General features: G+C 49.1%; 9 protein-coding genes across 9 annotated transcripts; 5 read left to right on the top strand and 4 right to left on the bottom strand.

The window, feature by feature from the left end:
• Nucleotides 1-331: 331 nt before the first annotated feature.
• N7457_000884 (Short-chain dehydrogenase/reductase SDR) lies at nt 332-2,617 on the bottom strand (the record flags this gene model as incomplete). Its single annotated transcript, XM_057171930.1, has 6 exons — nt 332-954; nt 1,023-1,226; nt 1,554-1,706; nt 1,764-2,091; nt 2,153-2,414; nt 2,478-2,617. The coding sequence occupies 6 exons, from the start codon at nt 2,615-2,617 to the stop codon at nt 332-334; spliced, it is 1,710 nt and encodes a 569-aa protein (XP_057035833.1).
• A 2,047-nt stretch (nt 2,618-4,664) lies between these two features.
• Nucleotides 4,665-5,345, bottom strand: N7457_000883 (GFA family protein; the record flags this gene model as incomplete). The annotated part of the gene is made up of 3 exons (XM_057171929.1): nt 4,665-4,968; nt 5,097-5,276; nt 5,338-5,345. 3 exons carry the CDS (start codon nt 5,343-5,345, stop codon nt 4,665-4,667), a joined length of 492 nt encoding a protein of 163 aa, XP_057035832.1.
• Nucleotides 5,346-5,848: 503 nt separating this feature from the next.
• N7457_000882 (coiled-coil-helix-coiled-coil-helix domain-containing protein) lies at nt 5,849-6,366 on the top strand (the record flags this gene model as incomplete). The annotated part of the gene is made up of 4 exons (XM_057171928.1): nt 5,849-5,898; nt 6,014-6,048; nt 6,143-6,257; nt 6,303-6,366. 4 exons carry the CDS (start codon nt 5,849-5,851, stop codon nt 6,364-6,366), a joined length of 264 nt encoding a protein of 87 aa, XP_057035831.1.
• A 352-nt stretch (nt 6,367-6,718) lies between these two features.
• N7457_000881 (nitrogen permease regulator 3 family protein) lies at nt 6,719-9,327 on the top strand (the record flags this gene model as incomplete). Its single annotated transcript, XM_057171927.1, has 2 exons — nt 6,719-7,901; nt 7,955-9,327. 2 exons carry the CDS (start codon nt 6,719-6,721, stop codon nt 9,325-9,327), a joined length of 2,556 nt encoding a protein of 851 aa, XP_057035830.1.
• A 2,366-nt stretch (nt 9,328-11,693) lies between these two features.
• N7457_000880 (La domain family) lies at nt 11,694-14,855 on the top strand (the record flags this gene model as incomplete). Its single annotated transcript, XM_057171926.1, has 3 exons — nt 11,694-12,468; nt 12,516-14,217; nt 14,282-14,855. The coding sequence occupies 3 exons, from the start codon at nt 11,694-11,696 to the stop codon at nt 14,853-14,855; spliced, it is 3,051 nt and encodes a 1,016-aa protein (XP_057035829.1).
• Nucleotides 14,856-15,988: 1,133 nt separating this feature from the next.
• N7457_000879 (SPFH domain-containing protein) lies at nt 15,989-17,394 on the top strand (the record flags this gene model as incomplete). Its single annotated transcript, XM_057171925.1, has 2 exons — nt 15,989-16,476; nt 16,566-17,394. 2 exons carry the CDS (start codon nt 15,989-15,991, stop codon nt 17,392-17,394), a joined length of 1,317 nt encoding a protein of 438 aa, XP_057035828.1.
• A 751-nt stretch (nt 17,395-18,145) lies between these two features.
• N7457_000878 (uncharacterized protein) lies at nt 18,146-18,943 on the bottom strand (the record flags this gene model as incomplete). The annotated part of the gene is made up of 1 exon (XM_057171924.1): nt 18,146-18,943. One exon carries the CDS (start codon nt 18,941-18,943, stop codon nt 18,146-18,148), a length of 798 nt encoding a protein of 265 aa, XP_057035827.1.
• A 549-nt stretch (nt 18,944-19,492) lies between these two features.
• N7457_000877 (uncharacterized protein) lies at nt 19,493-19,969 on the top strand (the record flags this gene model as incomplete). Its single annotated transcript, XM_057171923.1, has 1 exon — nt 19,493-19,969. One exon carries the CDS (start codon nt 19,493-19,495, stop codon nt 19,967-19,969), a length of 477 nt encoding a protein of 158 aa, XP_057035826.1.
• A 905-nt stretch (nt 19,970-20,874) lies between these two features.
• Nucleotides 20,875-21,170, bottom strand: N7457_000876 (uncharacterized protein; the record flags this gene model as incomplete). The annotated part of the gene is made up of 2 exons (XM_057171922.1): nt 20,875-21,025; nt 21,055-21,170. 2 exons carry the CDS (start codon nt 21,168-21,170, stop codon nt 20,875-20,877), a joined length of 267 nt encoding a protein of 88 aa, XP_057035825.1.
• Between the last annotated feature and the right edge of the window lie 206 nt (nt 21,171-21,376).

The raw sequence follows: 21,376 nt of genomic DNA, 5'->3' as shown, positions 1-21,376 counted from the left end.
CCTCGAGTCGATCATGAGTTTTGGAAGGTCCTTGACCCGTTGCCTCATGTCTGTGTCTGTACGGAGTAATATATCTCTCAAAGCACTTGCCCATTGCTCGGTATAGCTCGTAGAATTCACGTTTGATCATTTATCTTCTTGTGCCAGTATCATTCCCCGTTCTGGCTGCATGCTCCCATCTTCGGCCTATACGGCTACAGCACATTATTAATTTGTGCTACTAATAACCAGTGTACGATTCCTATTCCGGTATCACCCAATCACTTTACTCACGGTGACCACTTTGCTATCCTGTACAACAGTACAAAACATCACCGGACTCTGAACGTAGTCATGGCAAAACCTCCTTCCCCTTCCAATCCCAGCATCTCCCTCGCCCCCCTTGGACATCCGATGACAACCCGACAACAAACTCCAACAGTTTTCCAGTTGCATCAACCGGGTCCAACATGTCCCTTCCACTCCAAAACTCCTTGGTGAAATCTGTACGCACGGTTCCAGGATGCAACGCCACTGCGATCCCCCTCTGCCCACTCCTCGTCCGTAAATACAAATCAAATGACTTCGCCAATTGGAATACAGCTGCCTTGCTTGCCCGGTAGGAATACCATCCGCCCGAGGCATTGTCGGATATGGAGCCAACTCGGGCGGCCATCATTGCATAGATGGCATGCGAAGGCAGCTGCAATGGTCTGTGAGAATTGATTGCAGAGCTGGACTCCGTTGTTGGGAATGCCGGTGCAGATTTACATGGGACAAATTGAGAAAGATGCTTCATGAGCAGCAAGGGACCGAGGGAGTTGATTTTGAAGCTTTCCAGTGCCTTGGCGGAGTTGATGTGACTGGGTGATTTTTCCACATGCAAGATGCCTGGGACTGTCAGTCCAATCCTGAGTGGCGTTTTGGGATATTCCTGGCGGATTGTCTCTGCCATGTCTGATAGTGTGGATTCGTCTAGGAAGTTGGTTAGCTTTTTGCTGTCTAGAAAGCATGTTTCTCTAGCTTGGAGGTGCGTTGATTACCCGTCACATCTACCTGGAGAATGCGCAGTCTTTTCTCTGCATTTTTGGGCATGTCATTGCTAGACAGTAATCGTTCTTGAAGTTCATCGCAGTTCTTACGAGCTGTGGCGATCACAGGAAGGTCAGTCCGTGTCAGCAGCTGCTGTGTGAAGGCAAACCCCAGTCCTCGCGAGGCAGGAGTTACCAGTGCAAACCCATGAGCTGCTGATGACATGGCTCAATTGGGCAAATGATGTATCTCTCAAGTGCAAAGTGCAGGAAACGAGTTGGTGGAATTACTCCTTGATGTCCGGCTAGCGCATGACGTCACGTTCCGTCCCTGGCTCTGTCCAACTTCGATCTTATTTCAATGCAATTAACCTACAACTACCCAGTGTGCATACTCTCAGTGGGCAGAGATTTACCTACTTAGACAGGTAAGTTTGATTTGATTTGCAATGACTACCTACATATGAGGATGTACGTATCTCCCAATAATCTCGCTTCAAGTCTTTCCTTCCAACCCAGTAAAGAACTCCCTGCCAAACTCACCACTGCTATCATTGAAACGGACCTTCTTGTTGAGCTTTGCAATTTTCTCCATGTCCTGTGGGCTCAGTTTGAAGTCACCTCCCAAATTGGTTCTGATCCTCGATGGTGTTTTGGACTTCGGCAACACCGAATGGCCTTGCGATACTCCCCAAGCTGTTAAGGTACTGAAGTCAGCGCCTTGCAGATAACGCCTGGACATAGCTAACTCACCGAGAGCAACTTGAGCAGCAGTCTTCTCATACTGTTCTCCTATCTCCGCTAGTACAGGCTCATCGATCAGTTTCCCTAGGCCACCTTTCTCGCCGTAGTGAGCGTTTTGGTTCCCAAACGGCGAGTACTGTGTAACGTGTATTCCATTCTTTCGATGCCATTCTGTGAAATCATGCTGCTGTAGCCACGGGTGGCATTCCATTTGGTGTACGGCCGGAACAATGGAAGCATTCTTTATCAGGCGGTCCATCTCAGACTTGTCGAAGTTCGAGACGCCGATCGCCTTGGTCTTGCCGTCTTTCAGAAGTTGTTCCATTGCCTTGTAAGTCTACTACGTGTCAGCACTCTTGTCATTAAGGGAATTCTGAGAGAACAAGAGAACAGCATACATCGACAATATCAATATTCTCCATGATGGGGTTCCCATTCTCCTTCGGAAAGAGATCTTCGCCTCGCTTCCAGGCTACGGGCCAGTGCATCAAGAACAGATCAACATAATCCATCCCCAAATCGTCCAGCGATTGCTGTATAGCCGATGCTACATCGTCTGGGTGGTGTTTATTGCTCCAGAGCTTGGTTGTAATGAAGAGATCTTTTCGCGGGACGCCGCTTTTCTTCACGCCTCTGCCAACAGCTCTCTCGGTACCGTAGCTATCATAGAGTCAACATTTCATGCTTGATATTGTTTGATCGTTCGTGGCAGGAAGTACTTACACGCGTGCAGTGTCAATGTGACGATATCCTGCTTTGATTGCCTCCGCAACGGCATCTTCCTGCTCTCCTTCATCTTGCCAGGTACCAAACCCAATTGCTGGGATCTCTGCCCCAGTGTTCAACTTCCATCTCGTAGTCATTGTGGCTTGGTCGATGTTGAAATGTTTCTTTATGTTTCGGGCTCTAATGTCAATTCAATCCGGATATAAGCAAAATGCAAGATAGGTTAACAGGCATTCCAGCCTATCTATGTATGATCAAAAACACGTTGACGTGACGTGGTTAGATTGCCACATTGGTGACGTGACAATGAGGCGTCGGAAGCCTGGGAGGTATTTCCGAAAGTTTGCAGGATACATATATGTGTAACTCCCCGCAGCGTCAGTACCTTGTTCCTTTTCGCGCTTCACACCTCCGAATCAAACCCTTCTGTCTGTTGCAATGGGCCTAGTGGTTCGAATGGCGACCTATCTTGGCCGTCATTGAAGTATCAGAATCGCCGTTGCAAACCACTCTACTATTGATACGGGATATCGAGTGTCTACGAACTTTAACTTCTAGGAGGTGGTCATTATGTTACCTAGTGGTCTGATGACAGACTAGCGCTCAATCAAACAGCTTGAGAAAGAGCGCAATGTACTCCCTAGTCTTCGCGTCAACTACCGACATGACTTTGCTCTGAAGTTCAAGATAGCCTTTGGCAGATTGTGAGACAATATTACTCGCAAGGAAAATTTGGGCTGCAGATCTGCAGAGACCAGATTGATGCAGATTGATGGCCTTCTGTATTGTGGAGACGTGAAGTTATCGCTACTCTCGGCCCTGTTGTTTCGCCGATGTTTGACGCCAAAGCAAACAGCACCGAAGGTCGAACACGTCTACCGTAGTCTACCGCTTTAGTTTATATAGCGAGCTCCACTCGCAAATTTTTTCCTTCCTTCTACATCGCTTGGAATTCTCCAGCCCTCACTCTTTTCTTGATTTTTCTTTCCAGCTTGGACTGTGTCGAATGATGGCACACACTCCAGCTGTACTCAATGCCTGTTGTCACAGTGCTACGAGTAACTCTCTCTAATAATTCATTCAAAAGGTAAGGATCAAATTCTCCTCTCTCAACCCCAACCCCCGGGGATGATTATATTATAGACATGCAAAGGCATTCCTCAAGCAGAAGATCCATGTTGAATCTGTCATACTTTTAAGTTTCAGCCTTGTCTGACCCAACACAACAATCTCATTATGATTTACAACCCATTTATTGAGTGACTTTTGACTAACAATATGTTGCTCAGGTAAATCACCACTGCATTCATTCCCATCTTTCCATCGCGGCTATTGCCTAGCATGAAGAAATCTTGAACGAACGGGCGGACATAACGTACCCATCTCCCATGCATCCGACAAAAACGGAGCGTACAAACTCTGTGGGTGTATGGGAAGTGGATTACTTGTTGAGAATTCGTCACCTGAACCATTGCCCTTGTCATAAATTTATCATGTCACGTCGACAAGTTGAGATCAGTGTTTCTAACAGAAGCTCTAGGTAATTCACTACTCATCTCGTTTCTCCCTTTCTCAACATGGTCATACCTATCATGATGAATGTGTTATTCACACTGTTGGACTTGGACCTTGTGTCCGGGAATGAACATTTATACAAAAATCTGATTTAATGAGGTATGTGTTTCTCGATCCAAATTCTCCGTGTTTCATGCTGACTGACTTGAAGCCTGACTTAGTTGCCATGTCTTGATTTCGCTTTTGCTTCATTCATTTTGCTTGAATGCCATCGCTAACTCGACTTAAGTGAATAAATAGGAATGTTTCGGGTCTGTCATTTGGCTCGTTGACCGTGAGTTTGCTCTATCTCCATTCCCTGCCTCGTTGCCTGATGAACCCTTAATATTCGCTGTGTTATTCCTGAATTGCCGTGTCGATACAATATTATTTCACCTTGGAGAACTGATATTTCCTTGACTGCCATCATGTCACTCATGCTGTGATTTGATCAATTGCTAACTTGCATTTCCAGGGGCCAAATGTCATACCATCAATAGCTTAATATTAATTCATAATCTCTTACACGCTTTCCTCCGTATATTCTTGAATCTGTAGCTTTGGTGCATGACCTTTCTTCTCATTACCCCGAACCTGATCTCTCGTACTCCGTAATTGTAAACGAAAATTCTACTCGACAAAGAGTCCATGTCGCTTGTGCCATCCCTCGAGACTATCTCCACCATGTAGCTGGTGCACAGTCTTCTTGCCCTCCGGCCATCTTGCCCAAGCCGGCTTCGATCCCTCCATAATGCACACCATCTCATCCGGCACTGGCAACTCGGTATCAATTGCGGAAGCAAACGGATGAATCAATTCAGGCCAGTGGTAGTCCCAAAGCCACAGCATGGTACTGCAGTTCGAACAATAGTTCCGTTCAGAGGTGCAGAGCTGTTCGTCTGATGTTCCGCGGTCTTTTATGGCTGAATACTTCCTGGGTACGACGTCAGTGTATGCTTAAGTCATCTTATTGAGGCGTCGAATATATGCGTCTTCCAATATACAAAGTATGGTGGGGCATCAATGGGCTTCATATAGTCGGTTGATATGAATGGGTCGTACTTGATCAAATATTTGCCCTTGATGATATTCAGACTGTCGGTAATGCCGCCGAGGTTCACGGCACCGAGATACCCGCCTGCTTTACGGCATATACTGCATGCGCAAAGCTGGTAGGGGACCGGTGTTTGCGACTGAAGGGTAAATTGAACGCTGCCGCATTGGCAACTCCCTTCGAGTTTCCTATATAGCTAGTCAAGACGTCGTCCCAATGGAAGTAGAGATAGTGTAAAACTCCACCTACATAGGCATGACTAGGGGTATTTAGGGTGGTGCTGAAAGTCTATAAATAGTACTATGAAGATGGTGGAAGGTCGATCAAATATGGAAGCCAATGTTTATTGGGACGGAAGAGGTGCAGCTTGATATATATAGTTTGTACTCAACTACAGAGTGGTCAATTTGACCAAAACCAACAACACCAACAGAACAAACAAACTACGAAAACAAAGCGCCATGAATGGGATTAACTGAATTCACTTAGTCTCCATCCAACTATAATTCGGTCTTTGAAGGTCGAAGTTCTCTCCATCCCGGAACGACCCTGTGCATCATCGACCGCATTCCACAACAGTGATTGGTTCCCTGTGTGTTTGTCTGGTTTGTCTGGTTTATCTAGTTTGTCTGGACCGTCTCTCGGACTTCGCCTCGTTTGCGCCGGCTGATGCTTTGTGACCCGACCATCTCGCTTCGATTAAAGCAGGTTCTTGTCTTGTTGTTATTCAAACCGGGATATCAACTCAAATTCATCAAAAATGAGTTTCGGAGCCCCTGGTGGCGGATCGGTAAACTACAAGCCCTCACCGTGAGTTGGACTGTCTCAATCGTTCATATTCATGCCGGAAACTCGTCGCCCGGGGAGTGATGAGGGCCTGACCTCTTGCTCCACAGAATAACTGACGCATTAAATGTATCTACAGGCCCGAGCGCGGTAGCTTTCCTCTGGACCACGAAGGTACGCCGGTCCGCACCCACATGGTCCATCTCCACAAAGATCCCAGCAAGACCAGCCACAAAAATCGAGCTAATCGCAAACCATGACGCTACAGGGGAATGCAAGCACATCATCTCAGGATATCTGAAATGCATCAAACTCAACAAAGGCACCAACGACGAGGCGTGTCGCAAATTGGCCAAAGAGTACCTTGCCTGCCGAATGGACAAGTAGGTTAACCCGATACATCAATGTGCTGGATACTGCCGTTACAGGAGGAACTATATCCAGGATGGACGCTGGGATAACATACTGATTGAGTCAATTCGCCTTGAGTAATAGAAACCTCATGGCGCCAGATAATTTCGAGAACCTCGGTCTGGTGTTCAAGGACGGCGAAGGGAAAGACCAGAGCGCCAATTCGTCAACTGCAGGTGCAAAAAATTCGCAACAGAAAAGCTAATACGGGCCTTCGAGATGTTGAACGATATTGTACGATATGAAAGAGTGGCACTAGTTCGTGAGAATCGGGTAGTGCTGGCATTATTCAAGGCGTTGCACATAACATAATGTATTTGATATTTACATATACATTGGACACATGAAATAAGTCAATCCTACCAGATAAACAAAGGTATCGGCGTAAATATTTCAATTTAGTATTCTCAGAACTTCCCGAGTCTAAACGCCGATGACCGTTGGTTCTCGCCCCATGTGGTTCCCCGCATGGAAACCGCTTCCGCCCAGCCACTCCCACGATCTCCAACCCCACGCAACCCCAAGACGCCAAATGTCATCGATCGCCCGACCACCAGACCCGTGTCTCGTGGCAATTATTCTCATTGTGCGCTCGCGCACCGGTCCACGTCTCGTCTTCCACTATCCTCCGAATCCTCTTAGTGAGAACCGTATCAAAACCACCACCAAGAGCGGCCGGCGCCTCTCGCGCACACGCACGCGACAGGGATCAAAGAATACCGACTCGAGCTCGAGTGATGAAAGCAGCTCAAGTTCAGATGAAGACGAGGAGGAAAGAGAAACCCAGAGCCATGCTGGTGGCAGCTCCGTGTTGACGGGCCGCCGCGCGAGCAATTTTGGCCTCGACGATCATTTCCCCACTGCTGGGTCTCCTGCTACCGGTGAGGCCCAGCGACCTGGGTCACTGGGCTCTGGCCGTGGCTCATCAGTCCGGAAACGCGGTGCAGGCTCCGAGCTGGATCCCGAGGACGATGCGGGGATGGCCTCTGATCGACCCGATGACGGCCCAGCAAGTTCTAGACCGCCCTGGGAATCACTTCTGGGGTTGCCCGGCAGTGTGTGGGAGAAGCTTCTCAGTCCGTCTCGATCCTGGCATAAGAGGCGCTTCGAGGTTGGGATTAATGATCTGGCGCTTATTGGATGGCCGGTTTTTGTGCGTGAAGATGGATCTTGGCGCAAACAACGACGCAAGAAGAAAAAAAAGCCCCGGGCTGAATGGGATGGTGGGGAGTTGGGTCACAACGAGAGCGCTGAAGAGGGTCAGAAAGACCAGAAGGACGAGCGATTTGTTACTTCGCCTGATCTGGGTGCCAGTGTCGCTTCCATTGCAGAATCACTGACATCGCCAACAGACAGCAAACGAGGCTCGACTAGTGGAAAACCTGGGAAGCCAGATGGCCTGTTAGACCCAGAGGACAAAGATCATATGACGATGTTCAATGTGGTATTTGTTGTGGATCCTCCTTTGCTGGAATACTCTATGCGCGTGAAGGAAATATATGAAAACATCATCAAGAAGTTTGCCAAGGCCCTCAAATGGGAACAGGCTCGGAACGACTATGTGTGGAAGGAATCTCAACACATCCTACAGGTCAGGAGAAGAGCCCGAGAGACTAGTATGTTCCCTGCTAATAGTCATTCTGCTGGAGCTAACCATTGGACTGGGCAGAAACATCGACCCATAACCTTTACTCCGAATTAATATCTCAATCGTCTCTAGCGCGGGCTATCTATACAGTCTATACTAGCATATCAGCGTCTAAGATCGCATCCGTTTCGCTCAGCCCGGATGTTTCCATCTCGCTCCAGATCCCACCACTGACCTCCACACCATATCTTACTGGTCCCATGGATAAAGCATATCCAGGGCTGTGGCTCACGACATCGGATAGCGCAACCCCAGTTGATGACCCTGGTATTGATGAAAATAATATCCCGCACCAGGTTCTTGCAAAGCACTTTGCTCTACTCTTGTTGGACAGCGAAGCTGCCATTATCAAGGACGTCGAGGCATCTGGTGGAGCGCTTGCTCCCGCTCTTGCGCATTATATCCGATGCTCCAAGCCAACCAAATCATTTGCGCAGATATCAGTATCATCAGGAATCCCGCTATCACATATTCAGATGCTCTCGAGTCATCTCGTATACTGGCGTCGTGCTCGTGCTATCCCGCCAATTCACCAGCGAGATACATACATTGTCTCCCCGAACTGTGACTTGAGCAAGCTGGAAATCGCCACGATCGCTTACCAGACGGCATTCCCAACGTATCCCAGTTTGCCAAAGATGCTCTCCACCCTCAGTGGCACCCCTCGCCCTTACAGCAATTTTATCCCGAGCAAGGATCACAAGGAGATATATTTCACTATTCTGGCTTGGCTCTTGCGCGGTGGTTGGGTTACCCAGCTTCGTACCTTCGCGCGCATCAAAGTCTCACCTGAGATCAAGATGGCCGTGGAACTTGCCTTGCGCAAGGAGGAAGTTGACCGGTATCTGGCCAAGGGCATTTCAAATTGTATACCGGTTGAGGAAGATACCGACTCGGACGATGAGGATGACGATACGCACTCCTCCTCGTCATCTTCCCTCGAAAGCCACGGTAGTGGAGATGAAACGCCCATGCCTGGTCGACTCGACCCACACGCCCAGCTGCGCTCTTCCCATAAACTGCTCGATCAATCAACCGCTCTCCGGTTGTCCTCTTTCATCCTCTCCCCACACCGTGCATCCCCACTTGAGTCCCGCTGGCTTGACGAGATCGTCTCCCGATTCCCCGACAATCCCAGAAGCGACCGGAGCGACGCAACTGCCAGCCCGGATATCACGCCTCATGATGTCCAGACCCTGCACAAAAAGTATTGGCCTGTCTTCCTTAAGTATTTCAATGGCTACGATGCTCTTGAGAAGATCTGTGTGCGCGAAAATCTCAAGCGCAAGCTCGTTTGGCAGGTTCTCATGCGTCTAGGCTTAGTGACGGGTCCGCTGGGCTCGATGGAACTTGATCCGCGTGAACAGGTGTTGGTTGGTGTTCGGCATTGGTAGATCATGTTGCTATAGTGTGTTCAGTCTTGAAAATGAGTAATGGACGTTGTTCTTAGTTCCCCGAATGATATCCCTCTTTGATATAGGCATAGCTCACAGTCTATATATATGTTCCTGGGCATCCTCCACAGGTCTAATGATATGTGGAATGTATAGATCCCGAACACCTGAGGCAGCCATCGGTATCTGTGTGACCAGGGTAACGTACAGCGTATGGTGATTACATACCCACTCTCCCATTCCGATGGTTTCCGCGTGCCCTCAGCCCTAATCACTGCCGAAAGCACAACAGATTAATTACCTAGCTAGATGAGGGTAGTAGAGAAGGATTCGAATTCAAACGGTTCAGCCCATTGGATATGTTGGTCTAGGATGATGAATAACGAGAGGGACAGTGTGTAGCAATGATCTTGTTCACGTGTGGGAAGTATACGATAATCACATTCTTTCGTCGCACAGTGATCAACATGACAGTCCTGGGTACCTAGGTAATTTTCTAATTTTCTCTCTCTCGCGCAGGGGTAATCTCCTAATACCTCATCGAGTTTCATGTGTAATCATATGTATTACCTTTACTCCGAGGATTTCATCACCGGCTCGTATATCCGAACAATCAACGGCCCAACGGGATGAAGAAAGATTACATACATGACCGGGGATTGGACGGTAAGTACGGAGTACGGAGGAGAGAGCTGACTACTCCAATTTGGTGACGATAATACGTCTCCTTCTCTGTCCTCGATGTGATGGTTCTTGATGTTATGGCAGACTGGTTGTCATGCAGAGAAAAACTCGACTCTCCCACGTCAGATGTTTTATTGTGCGCCAATGGCCGGTCTCCGGTGGACCCCGCTATATTCAGATGTATTTTTCTCCCGAGTGGATGAGCCGATTACGTAGTCTGGTAGGTATGGTAGGTATGGCGGGCGTGGTGGTGTATGTTGTTTAGTGTCGTATGCCATCATTGTCACTGGATATCGAAGCTTTATGAAAGGGAACGGTCTGTGGAGGCAAGTCCAGAACAGTCCAGCCATAGTGTTATCCAATTGGCTGGACATGGTTGCTTGAGATCTCAGAACCCTGAAGTATCGCCACGCTGATAGCTATTTTCGTCCCTGGTCGCCTGAGCTGTGATCGTTATTGGGCCAGTGACTTTTAAAGAATGCTGAGGCTCAATCACGTTGGTTCGAGGAGACATAGGGATCAAGGACATTGTACTGCCCATTAAGTACATGCCAAGATGGTTGACCTCGGCAACGCAGTTATATACCTTGAAAGGGGACATATCCTCATTCATAATCTCAGGGATCCGGTCCTCTCGGGTACAGTAAGTACAACGTTGTATCAATTGGCGTACATGGACTCCGTAAGTACCATGGGAAAGGTATGGCTCAATTGACTAGTACAGATCCAGGATGGAATTTTACTCGAGATGTACCTAGGTCCCTCCCTAGGTATATCTAGAACGCGAAAGGAGGAAACTGCTGGAGATGATCGAGGTCCAAAGGAAAAAAAAAACGACCAAAGAGAAGAAGCCCAAATCCATTTATGCGAAATTCCACAAAAAGAAAAGGGAAAAATAGGGAAAAAAAGGAAAAAAAAGCAGTTACAAAAAACCCATTAATTACGTGTAAAGAAAAAACCCCGCTACCAGTTCTGCCCTGAACCAAATAATTTTGTGTCTTCTCTCTCTCTTCTCTCTTACAATCTTTCCTCATCGGGCTGTTTCCCTTCTTCCGCGACTTCCTTTTGATATTTCCTGCGGTGCACCTCTCCGCAGAGAGAATTCCCATCAATCGCGTCTTTTTTTTTTCCTATTCAAGGGACACTTCTTGCACCCTTGTGCCTATCTCGAATTACACAGACTTCCTGTGAATCCGACTCGCGCCCTTTGACTTCGATCCTCCATCGCGACGTCTACAGGGCAGTGCCTTTGTAGCCTGGAAAACCCTTCTCACCTTCATCTTTGTTCCCTTGACCGGTGTGCTCGCAAACGCTTGCTGAGATCGCCCCTCTACCCCGAGAAATTGACAGCCCATTCATCAATGCGATTTGTGGTCTAGACGATCCCTCTCAGCAGCTTCAACTCCTTCGATTGCACCTTTGCGACCCAAATACCCCCGTGGTCCTTCGTCTCACTTACGCACGAAACCACCCGTTTCAACACACAACGGAAGGTCTCTTCTGAAAGACGGAGAGTTTCAGATTTAGCGGGTTACAAGAAGGTGGAAAATTTCCCTCTCTTGATCCCCATTCGCGCAGGAACCATCTCGCTCCTAGCAGGTGCAGACTCAGATATCCAGAGTCACCAGACTCTTTTTTTTTTAACTCAAATCACTCAAGCAGAGCTACGCTCTCAATCCGATATGTCTACGTTTTCGTACGCACAAGCCGCCAAGGGCGTCTCCGGGACACCGAGCCCGTCCAAGGCACCATCAGAATCAGAGAAGACCGAGTCCAAACTGGAGGAGCAGACTCCTGCTGAGACTACAACGGATGTCACACCAGCCCCTACCGAGCCTGAGGCCTCTCAAAAACCCGAGCTCGTCGCGGAGGAGTCCAAGGATGATGACTTCACCACTGTCACCAGCAAGCATGCCGCCAAGTCGAAGGCTATCCACTCTCGAACATCAAGCCCCAGTGTTCGCACAGCTTCAAAGGCCCGCAAGTCAAAGGAGGATGACTCAAATACCCCTAATGGCAATGCAGATGCCACCGCCGAGAAACAGGCTCCTAAGGAGGGACAGACCGAGAAGGCCGAAGGTGCCGCAGAGAAATTAACCGAAAAATCCGAGGATTCCGAGAAGACCGCACCACCGCCAAAGGAGCTGAAGGCTGCTCCTCTTCCCTCAGTCAACATCTGGCAACAGAGAAGGGAGGCCCAGGACGCCAAGGCTAAGGCTGCCCCCAAGCCCTCTACCAACAAGGCCGCCTCCGACAAGGACGCCTCGACTGCCGATGAAGCCCAAGACTCAAAGACCGGCTCCAAGAAGAAGGGTGGCGATAGCACACAAGAAGGTGCCAAGGATCGCAAGAAGACCGAAGGTGGAAAGGGACGTGATGCCGGTAAGATCGCTGCCTTTCACGTGCGACGCCTGTCAACCATGCCATCCGACTTTGTTCGGTTGGACATGCGTGATGGTGCATATTTGCGACTTTGACTTTCAGAAGCTAACTCCTAGGATTAGTCCCTTCAGTAGAGGATGCCACCGCCTGGCCTACTCCCCAAGTTGCACTCGGCGAAGAGAAGAAAAAAGCCCACGAGAAGACCGACAAGAGCCCCGTCATCAGACCCCACGGAAAGGAGAAGTGGACCCCCGTTCCTTACGTTCCCACCGCCGTTTTCAACACCCCGCTTCCATCCGCCGGCGCGCGTGGAGGCAGACGCGCCACCCGTGGTGGCCGTGACAGTGGCCGTGGAGCTCATGGTAATGGTGCCGCTGCCACCGACAAGGCTGCCTCTGGACAGGCCGCTCAAGGCGTGAAGCAGACATCCGGAGAGCGAGGACGCCAGGAGTCAGGCACCGGACGTGCTGCCTCCCTTCCTGCGCAGTCGAGACGGTCTAACAGCACCGACGCTGCTGCTGCAACTGATGCACGTAAGACTTCCCAGGCACCCGAGCGAAGCCGCGCAGCTCGCAATGGCGAGGACAACACGTCTGGCAAGCAGGTGAATGGCGGAGAGAACGTTCCCCGCTCACAACGCGAGGGAAAGCCTTTCGGAAGAAACCAGGATGCTCGCGCAGGCAACCAGAAGGGCGGAAGCTTGGCTGTTGACTCTCAGGCTGCGGCCCGTAACAACGACCGTCGCTTCGAAGCTGGATCGAAGTCTGCTGATCCCACTGGCTTCAATGACCTCAACCGGGAACGCGGTGAATTCCGCTCTGAGCGTGGAGGTCGCGGATCCAACCGCGGCCGTGGCGGCCCTTACTCCAACTTCGGCGGCCAGAACGCCCAGTTCAATGCGTCTATGTCCAACAACTCATTCGGTTCCTCCAAGGCCTTCTTCAACGATCGTCAGCGGTCACAGCAGCATGGTCTTGCCAATGGCTCTCAACAAAACCGTATGCCCCTCCGATCGCCCTCTTTGCCCACCTCTGGAAATGTGTATGGTGGTGTTTATGCTTTCCCAGGTGACATCAACACAATGTATGGCTACCAGGCTGTGAACCCGGCACCGATGAGTGCTATGCCCTACCAACAATACATGGAGCCCTTCTCGCTCATGAGCATGCTGTCCATGCAATTGGAGTACTACTTCTCGGTCGACAACATGTGCAAGGATATGTTCCTCCGGAAACAGATGGATTCTCAGGGCTTCGTGCCTCTTAACGTGCTTGCCAGCTTCAAGCGTGTGAAGTCTCTCACCGAGGACTTTGAACTCCTTCGCCACGTGTCCCGTCAGCTTCGCAACGTTGAGTGCCAAACCGGTGAGGACGGCATCGACCGTCTGCGTCCCAGAGAAAAGTGGCAACAATGGGTCCTCCCCGTGGACCAGCGTGAACCCGCCGCGCAGTATGACGGCACTGTCCCTGCTGGAAAGACCGACGAAAACACACCGATTACTAGCCACACCGAGACCGCCATCAACGGATCCGCTCGCCAGTTCGTTCCCAATGGAGTTGCCGATGGCCCCAAGACTTCGCTTTCGTCTACCGCCCCAGAATTCATGCCCTCAATGCCCACCGCAGTGAACGAAATTGCCAATGTAGGATACCCCCTGGATCACCCAAACTCCCCTGATGACTCGACAATGTCCTTTTTTTCATCGTCTTCCTCCTTTCCCATGGACAGTTCAATTATTGACACATCTTATTCAGCGTGCGGATTAGATTCGCAGTCCGAGCCCCCTTTCCTGTCTGATTTGGAATCTGTGGCGCCCCCGATGAGGTAAGCTGATCTTTCCACATGCTCCTTGTTTTATATGAACCATTGACTGACTTTTCGTGAATAGTTATGATGCAGAATATTTCCCATACCAACCTGGCGGTGCTGATTGGTTGATGAGTCAGTATCTCGCCAAAGCACATCAACCGCCCAAGTCAAAGGGAAAGGCCCGTTCGTTCCAAGAAACGTCCAATCATGTCCCAAAAACTTCCAATATGTTTCACAATCAAAATTTCAAAGGCCGAGGTCAATCGATGGCCAGAAGGTATAGCCCGTCTATGCCCTACCACTTCTGGTCATTGAGCTTGACCAACAGCTTGAAAACCCATTTCGACTCGCACTTGTACAATGAATTTAGGCGCTCAGCCCTTGATGATCTTCTTACACGACACGTTGACAAAGGTTTCAACGAGCTCATGCAATTTTATCGGAACTGTCTGCTGCACCGTTGCTCTGTTCCTGACTCGGTGATGTGTGACATGTACCATCTTTCACAAGAGGAAAGCTCGCACCATCATACTCTTGTCTTGAATATGATCCGTGGAACTATTGCCAGTGGACAGATGAAATCATACAATCAGCGAAAAGCCAGCAAATATTTCAATACCCAGCACGGCACGCCTGGAGAAAAGTTATCATGAGCCCTTTTGCATTTCTGTTTGAATTTTGCTTCTTCGCGACACATTTCCTTCTGCTTGTTCATTCATCCAGGACCAGCATTCTTTTCTGTTCAAAAGACTTTTTTCTCCCTTTCTCGCATGCATATCCGCCAACTTTTCTTCTAGAGTTCCAAGTGACCCTTTCATTGCAATATTACGGTCTGACTTTTTTTTGGTTCACTTGCAGCTCCGGAGTTTCTCCCCATCTCCTTCTTTGTTTAATTTCCATTGCTTTTCAGTCATGGGAGGGTTTCAAAACGTTCTGGCGTCCGGTCATGACTTTACTGGCAGTATCTCTCTTTTTCGATGCCTACCGCTACGGTGTGCTGGGGCCCAAAAAAAAAACGTTTTCCACCTTTGATATAGAGATTCGCCTTTCTTTTCCCGTTTTCCTTCCGAGGTCATGATTTTTCTTTATTGATCCAGTCAATTTACGACTCAGGCCTTGCATCGGTCCTGGATCTTAGCAAGTACCAGCTGGGCAATGACCTTAAGAAAAGCAAATATCTTGAAAGTCTGGTCTGATGTCCTCTCTATGTGTTCTCAGTCACTCTCGTGGTTCTAATCGGAGAAAACAAATCCAGCATATTTACAACGCCTTAACTGAGTGACCACCCCTTGGTCCAGTTGCCCCTGGGTTTGATCTCCTTCTGAAGTGCCTTGGTCCATTTCAATGCTTTATGCTTTTTAACTAGGTGCCCTGCAGACTGTGTTCCGTGTATTTTCTTCTTTGCATAAAACGAGGTTTCAGGTCTTTGTGGAGTAATATGATTGATATGCATACTATGAGCCTATGGACTCTTTATGACGTGCACTGCACTCTGTTGGGGATTCTCAACTGTAGACCAGGTATCTAGGCAGACTTATGCTGGTACATGGAACCAAAAACAATCAATTCTTCATAGTTGGCTACATAATGTACTGAGGGTCTGAAAGATTGACCTCGGAAGTAGACAGTTTCTGCCTCAGGCAGCCAGACCTTACAACGACACGGGGGCATAAGATCAATCCCGAACCGATGCCGACAGCTCCCCCCTCTCTAGCTTGCCTCTTCTCTTCCAGTCCACTGCGCTTCTTCTCCTTTGTTCAATCCAACAATCTATCCTTTCATCAAGATGGGGGGTGTATCCCACCAAACGTCAAGGCTACTCCGGCCTCGTGGCCAGAAGCTCCTTCCCCAACGTCTTCCACGAAACTCCGCAGTGAGCGCCACACCCTTCATCCAGATCCAACGACGCGCCCTGTCAAATTCCCGTCGAGCTCTAGCTCCAGATTCTATTTTCAATGGCTTCAAATCTGGCGGCTCATACAACGAGGGCCCAACCACTTATTTTTCCAACCGACAATCCCTCCCCGCGAACACCGTAGTGCGATTCGTACCACAGCAGACAGCATGGATTGTCGAGCGCATGGGAAAGTTTGACCGGATTCTAGAACCTGGTCTGGCGATTCTCGTGCCGTTCTTGGACCGCATCGCTTACGTGAAGAGCTTGAAGGAGGCGGCCATTGAGATCCCCAGTCAGAATGCCATCACGGCAGACAATGTCACCCTCGAGCTAGACGGCGTGCTGTATACACGGGTTTTTGATGCATATAAGGCAAGGTGAGTGATTCTCTGGCAGAACTTGGCTCTCCTCATGTAGAGCTGACGCTCATTCAATCAAGCAATTGCTAACACCATGTCAATTATAGCTATGGAGTCGAAGACGCAGAATATGCAATTTCGCAACTCGCGCAGACGACTATGCGTTCGGAGATCGGTCAGTTGACCCTCGACCACGTTCTCAAGGAACGTGCCAACCTCAACACCAACATCACCAAGGCAATCAACGAGGCGGCTCAGGAATGGGGTGTCGTCTGTCTTCGTTATGAGATTAGGGATATTCATGCACCGGAGAAGGTCGTTGCTGCTATGCACCGCCAGGTGACTGCGGAGCGCTCCAAGCGGGCTGAGATCCTCGAGTCTGAGGGACAGCGCCAGAGTGCGATCAACATCGCCGAAGGTCGCAAGCAGTCCGTTATTCTAGCTTCCGAGGCCCTGCGCGCTGAAAAGGTCAACCACGCTTCTGGTGAAGCCGATGCTATCTTGCTTAAGGCGGAGGCTACCGCTCGCGGCATCGATGCTGTTTCCCGGGCCATTGAGGAGGGTGGCGAGAATGCACACAACGCTGTCAGTCTCAGTGTTGCTGAGAAATATGTCGCGGCTTGGTCGAACCTAGCTCGCGAGGGCACAGCTGTTGTTGTTCCGGGTAACGTCGGTGATATGGGTGGTATGATCGCGAACGCTATGGCTGTCTACGGCAAGGTCAGCGAGACACAAGCCCGGGGTTTGGCGAAGAAGGCTCTTGGGGTTGAGGGTGCCTCTCGATCATCAGAGACCCCCCAACACAACGAGGTATCGCCGCAGAGCCAGGCTCCGACTTATTTTGTGGGACAGGCTGAGCAGAAGACACAGCCGAATGTCGCATCGAACACCGCGATGGAAGGGTTTGAGATTGCCGGCAACGAACAGAAGCAATAAGCGTCTCTACCTCACCCAATCGAAACGAGAACGACGACTCCACTCTTGATGTGCCTTTAATTCCCTTCGCGCCATTTGTTTTTCTGTTCTAGCATCTCCAAGCAGTCAGCCTCAGTCTCAATGGCGTTTGGGCTTGCTGTATCCTACTCGACTCTTTCATGTCCCCCCTCCCCCCATCGTGTACCATCTTACACCCATCCCTCCTTCCATTTACTTCTTTCCTTATTCCACTTCTACCGCCTTCTAGGCTTCCACTGTTCTTTGGCATTGCCCAAGGAGTTCCCAAAACACATGCTTTTCTATGCATGTGGTATCGAATTTGCCAATTTGGAATTCTACCTGCGTACATAACAGCACCGTTGTTGATCAGAAAGCCGGCAAGCAAGGAAATTATATCAATGTACAAGTGTATCAGTAGCTTCTCATTTCCCTTGGCAGTTGTAGGTAAGTCGTGAGACAATTGAATATGATCGTTTTGAGAGAGAAGCGAGAGCGACATGGACTCTGAGCTTCATATGAGGGAGCTGTTCCGTATTGATATCTGCTACGTCTTTCCCACCTTTTCTTCAAGAGGCCATCTATGTTAGTCAAAAAGTTCAGAATCACTACACCACGCTAGAGTTCAGTGGAAATAGGCAACAGTAAGAGATAAATAGGTTGAAAAACTAGGTCAGAGAAAGGCGAAAAAGCTCTAGGTAGTTAGTCTGAACTAATACCAAGAGCACAAAGACGGACCTGGAATCAAAACAACTCAAACAGCAACCAGCGGCGTAGGTATCGGCTCAATATCAAATCTCATTTGAAGCAAGCAGGCGCAATTCCAAGTCACAATCCTCGCAATATAATGCGTTCCACGGGGGAATATCTCCAAAACAAGATACGCCGCAGACTTGCCAATCGGTGTACCCAAAATGCCCTGATACTCAGGGGTGTTGTACTGCCAAATCAGAGGAGATCCACAGCGCGACGGCCACTCAAGGTTGTTCCGCGAGGAATAGAGCGTTCTGTGCACAAATCTTCGGGTCTTGTAATTGATGATATCGCAGACATAGAAGTGTCGCAGACTCTGCGGCTCCGCAACTTCCTGGAGAAAAGCTTTAGCAATCTCGGAGAACTGTGGCCCATCTCTTCTGAACATCGCCTCGGCAATAATCACCCCTTTTCCAACTAGCACATCGTAGATGTTCTCCTTGCCTGGCCTTCCAACTGCGCCCTGTCCAGTCTTCCGTGCCAATGTCTGGGGGTAGATCTGTTGGTCGGAATATCCCAAAGCAACGGCATCGTCCGCAACGGTGAATGGTATACTCTTCTTGTGGGTTTGGATGTACCAATTGGTGTCTTGGAGGTCCTGCACGGTCAAACCGGTGGGCCTGATGTGGCAGGTGTTGTCAGTAGGATCTTCGATCCATTGCTGTCGCACGGCTCCCTCATCCTGCAAATCGCCATACCGCCGTGCTGGAGTGGAACTCGCTGGAGGAACATCGGGAGTGGCGGCTGGAACCCCCAACGGAGGAATGGGGTGAATCCAGGCTTTTTCTGAAGGCGCCATGGTGATAGTTCAGTCTCTCGCCTGTTGATAGATCCAGTCAGTAAGGGGATCAAGTGAATACACCTACAATATGTCGATATGGTCTTGTGGATTACTGCTCGAATGATCAGCTTGAGGTTGCAATAGGATGATAGAAAGAGCATGTCTAAAATAGGATTTGACAATGTTGAGGATTTAGTTGTACTGGTATAGAGGTAGGGTACAAAGGAGACCAGATGACCGACAAAGACGACAATGGACTGAAAGAGAACAAAGACCCAGTCTGACATGATACAGACAAGACCGTAGAGTTCAACAAAGAATCAATATCTCTTGTGAGTCAAAGGTATCACTGGCGTTTTGTTGAGAACGATCTTTGTCCGAAGAAGTCAACGCCAGCTCGAATGCGATAAATAGATCGGGATTTCCCACCACCTCGAGCGTTACCACACATCTCCCATTAGAACATTCATCTATTCACTTCCACATATTTCCTTCCATACCAAAAGGCCCAAAGTGCTCCTCTCCGCCCCGATAACACTTCAATATATCCGCAATATATCCGTCAAAATGTCGTCCGAGTACCAAATCTGGCACAACGCCACCAAGGTCTCCCCGCCAAAAATGTCTCTGTCTCTCGACAAGCCTCGCGACCTGAATCATGAGCAGTATTTCCAGCAGGAATGTAGACTCTTTCAGCAAGCTGTGCGAAAAGAGGTTCGTTTACTTTATGCTCCGGAAGGTAGCCGTGCAAATAGCTATCACACCGTTTGTGATCTCATTGTTGAGCTGGAGATTATTAGGCAACTTGCCGCTAGGATGAACAAAATGTCACCGAGGTGTATAAGTGTCTTGATTAGACCCAAGGGCTATTTCAATGGAGAATTCCAAGAATTCTGTCAAACCCAGATTCTGCCTCCTCTGCGCCGGCTGCTGGTCAGTCTCCAACCGAGCAGTGATATGTCTTTCGATATCAGAGATAACGTTGCTATTCAGTTGGATGCAATCTACGATGACATGACCATGGCCTTGAATAGTCGGGAGTAGTCGTTCGTATGAGTTGGACATTGCCTGTAGTGAATTCGCTTGTTGAATGACTTCGACGCGCCAGGCAACCCTGGGGCATCTATGTTGAGGTTAGTGGGCTTTTTGGTCCATCAAACGGGATTTCAGAGGGTATATTTGTTCAAGATAGTTGCAAATAATCAATTGTATTATCTGGATGAACATTTTAGATGTAAGCCGTCCATGGGGCCAACTTACATGTCGATAAAAACACAGTGGACGTCGTAGTACTTTTAGAGCCGTCGTCATCAAGGGAACCGGTTTGCAATGATAGTCCAAGTGAACCTGTGTTTGGCCCCTGCATTAGGAGCCTTGCACTAGGAGCCTTGCATTAGCGTCGCTGGCTTATCCCTCGTGCGCACAAGGTGACTTCCAGGACTCGCTTCCTGCCTTTTGGGGGCTGTAATTATAGAATCGTCTTTGTACGGGGTACTCCGTCCTCCGTACAGAAGTCTGAAACACAGTTTGGAGGATTATTCTCTGCTATGAGACCCCATGGCATATGGCCTGGATAAGGATAACTTCTGCTTTTTAACCTGACCCCTGACCCCTGCACTCCCCTACCGTCTACCCCTCGAGATATGACACTAAATCGCATCGTTGGGTGTCATACAAGCTTCTGCACCGCTGCGTCCGCCACATACTTGAGCATTTAATCGTAGAATCAACTGGACCGTTCTCACCTGGTTACATCAAAACCCCATAAAGTGATTGATGTGGAAATCACTCATAGCTCGACTATCACCCAATTGGACATACTAAGCTTGTAGACTTTCCCCAACCCTATCTTCGTATTTCCCCTCTGGGGATGTCGATTATCTTGAGTGCTTTTTTCTCTGAACGCCCGAGCTGCACCACTGTAATCTCATTTTCCCAAGCCAAGGATATCAAGAAAGGGTCTTGTGAGAGGGATGTATCCGATGAATGTAAATAGAATCCTGATCAGCGAGGGACAAATCAGCGCCTCCAAAGCATGAGTTCTGACATCGTATATGCTCAGCAGAACCTGTGTATGTCGCAGGATCTGCTCTCCCTGAGCTTGATAGAAATTTGAGACATCAAATTACCACATAAGCCCTTTTTTAACCAGTCCTTTGATTGTCCTTCCAGTTTCAAGGATGTTGACGTTGTCTATCACAACTTTGCGGCTTGAATCTGGCCTGAGAGCGACTGGCCGGTGCATCAGGTGCCAAGGTGCTCTAACCCGAGGACCTCAAGTGTTTCAACGACTCTTAGATTAGCAGAAGCTACTTCATGTGAATGGACCTCAACCTTGTCTGTGATCCTGAGGGAAGCAGAATATATGCGTGCTTCAGGGTGGACGCTTCGTATGTTATTTCCAACCGGTATAAGCCATCTATATCGTAACACGGTTCGATGCAAACGAAG

The sequence above is a fragment of the Penicillium paradoxum genome, assembly GCF_028828445.1.
Source record: "Penicillium paradoxum strain IBT 22861 chromosome Unknown utg000002l_segment0_segment0, whole genome shotgun sequence".
NCBI classification, from domain to species: domain Eukaryota; kingdom Fungi; phylum Ascomycota; class Eurotiomycetes; order Eurotiales; family Aspergillaceae; genus Penicillium; species Penicillium paradoxum.
The sequence above is the reverse complement of the archived record's forward strand: the minus strand, read 5'-3'. Positions and strand labels throughout refer to the sequence as shown.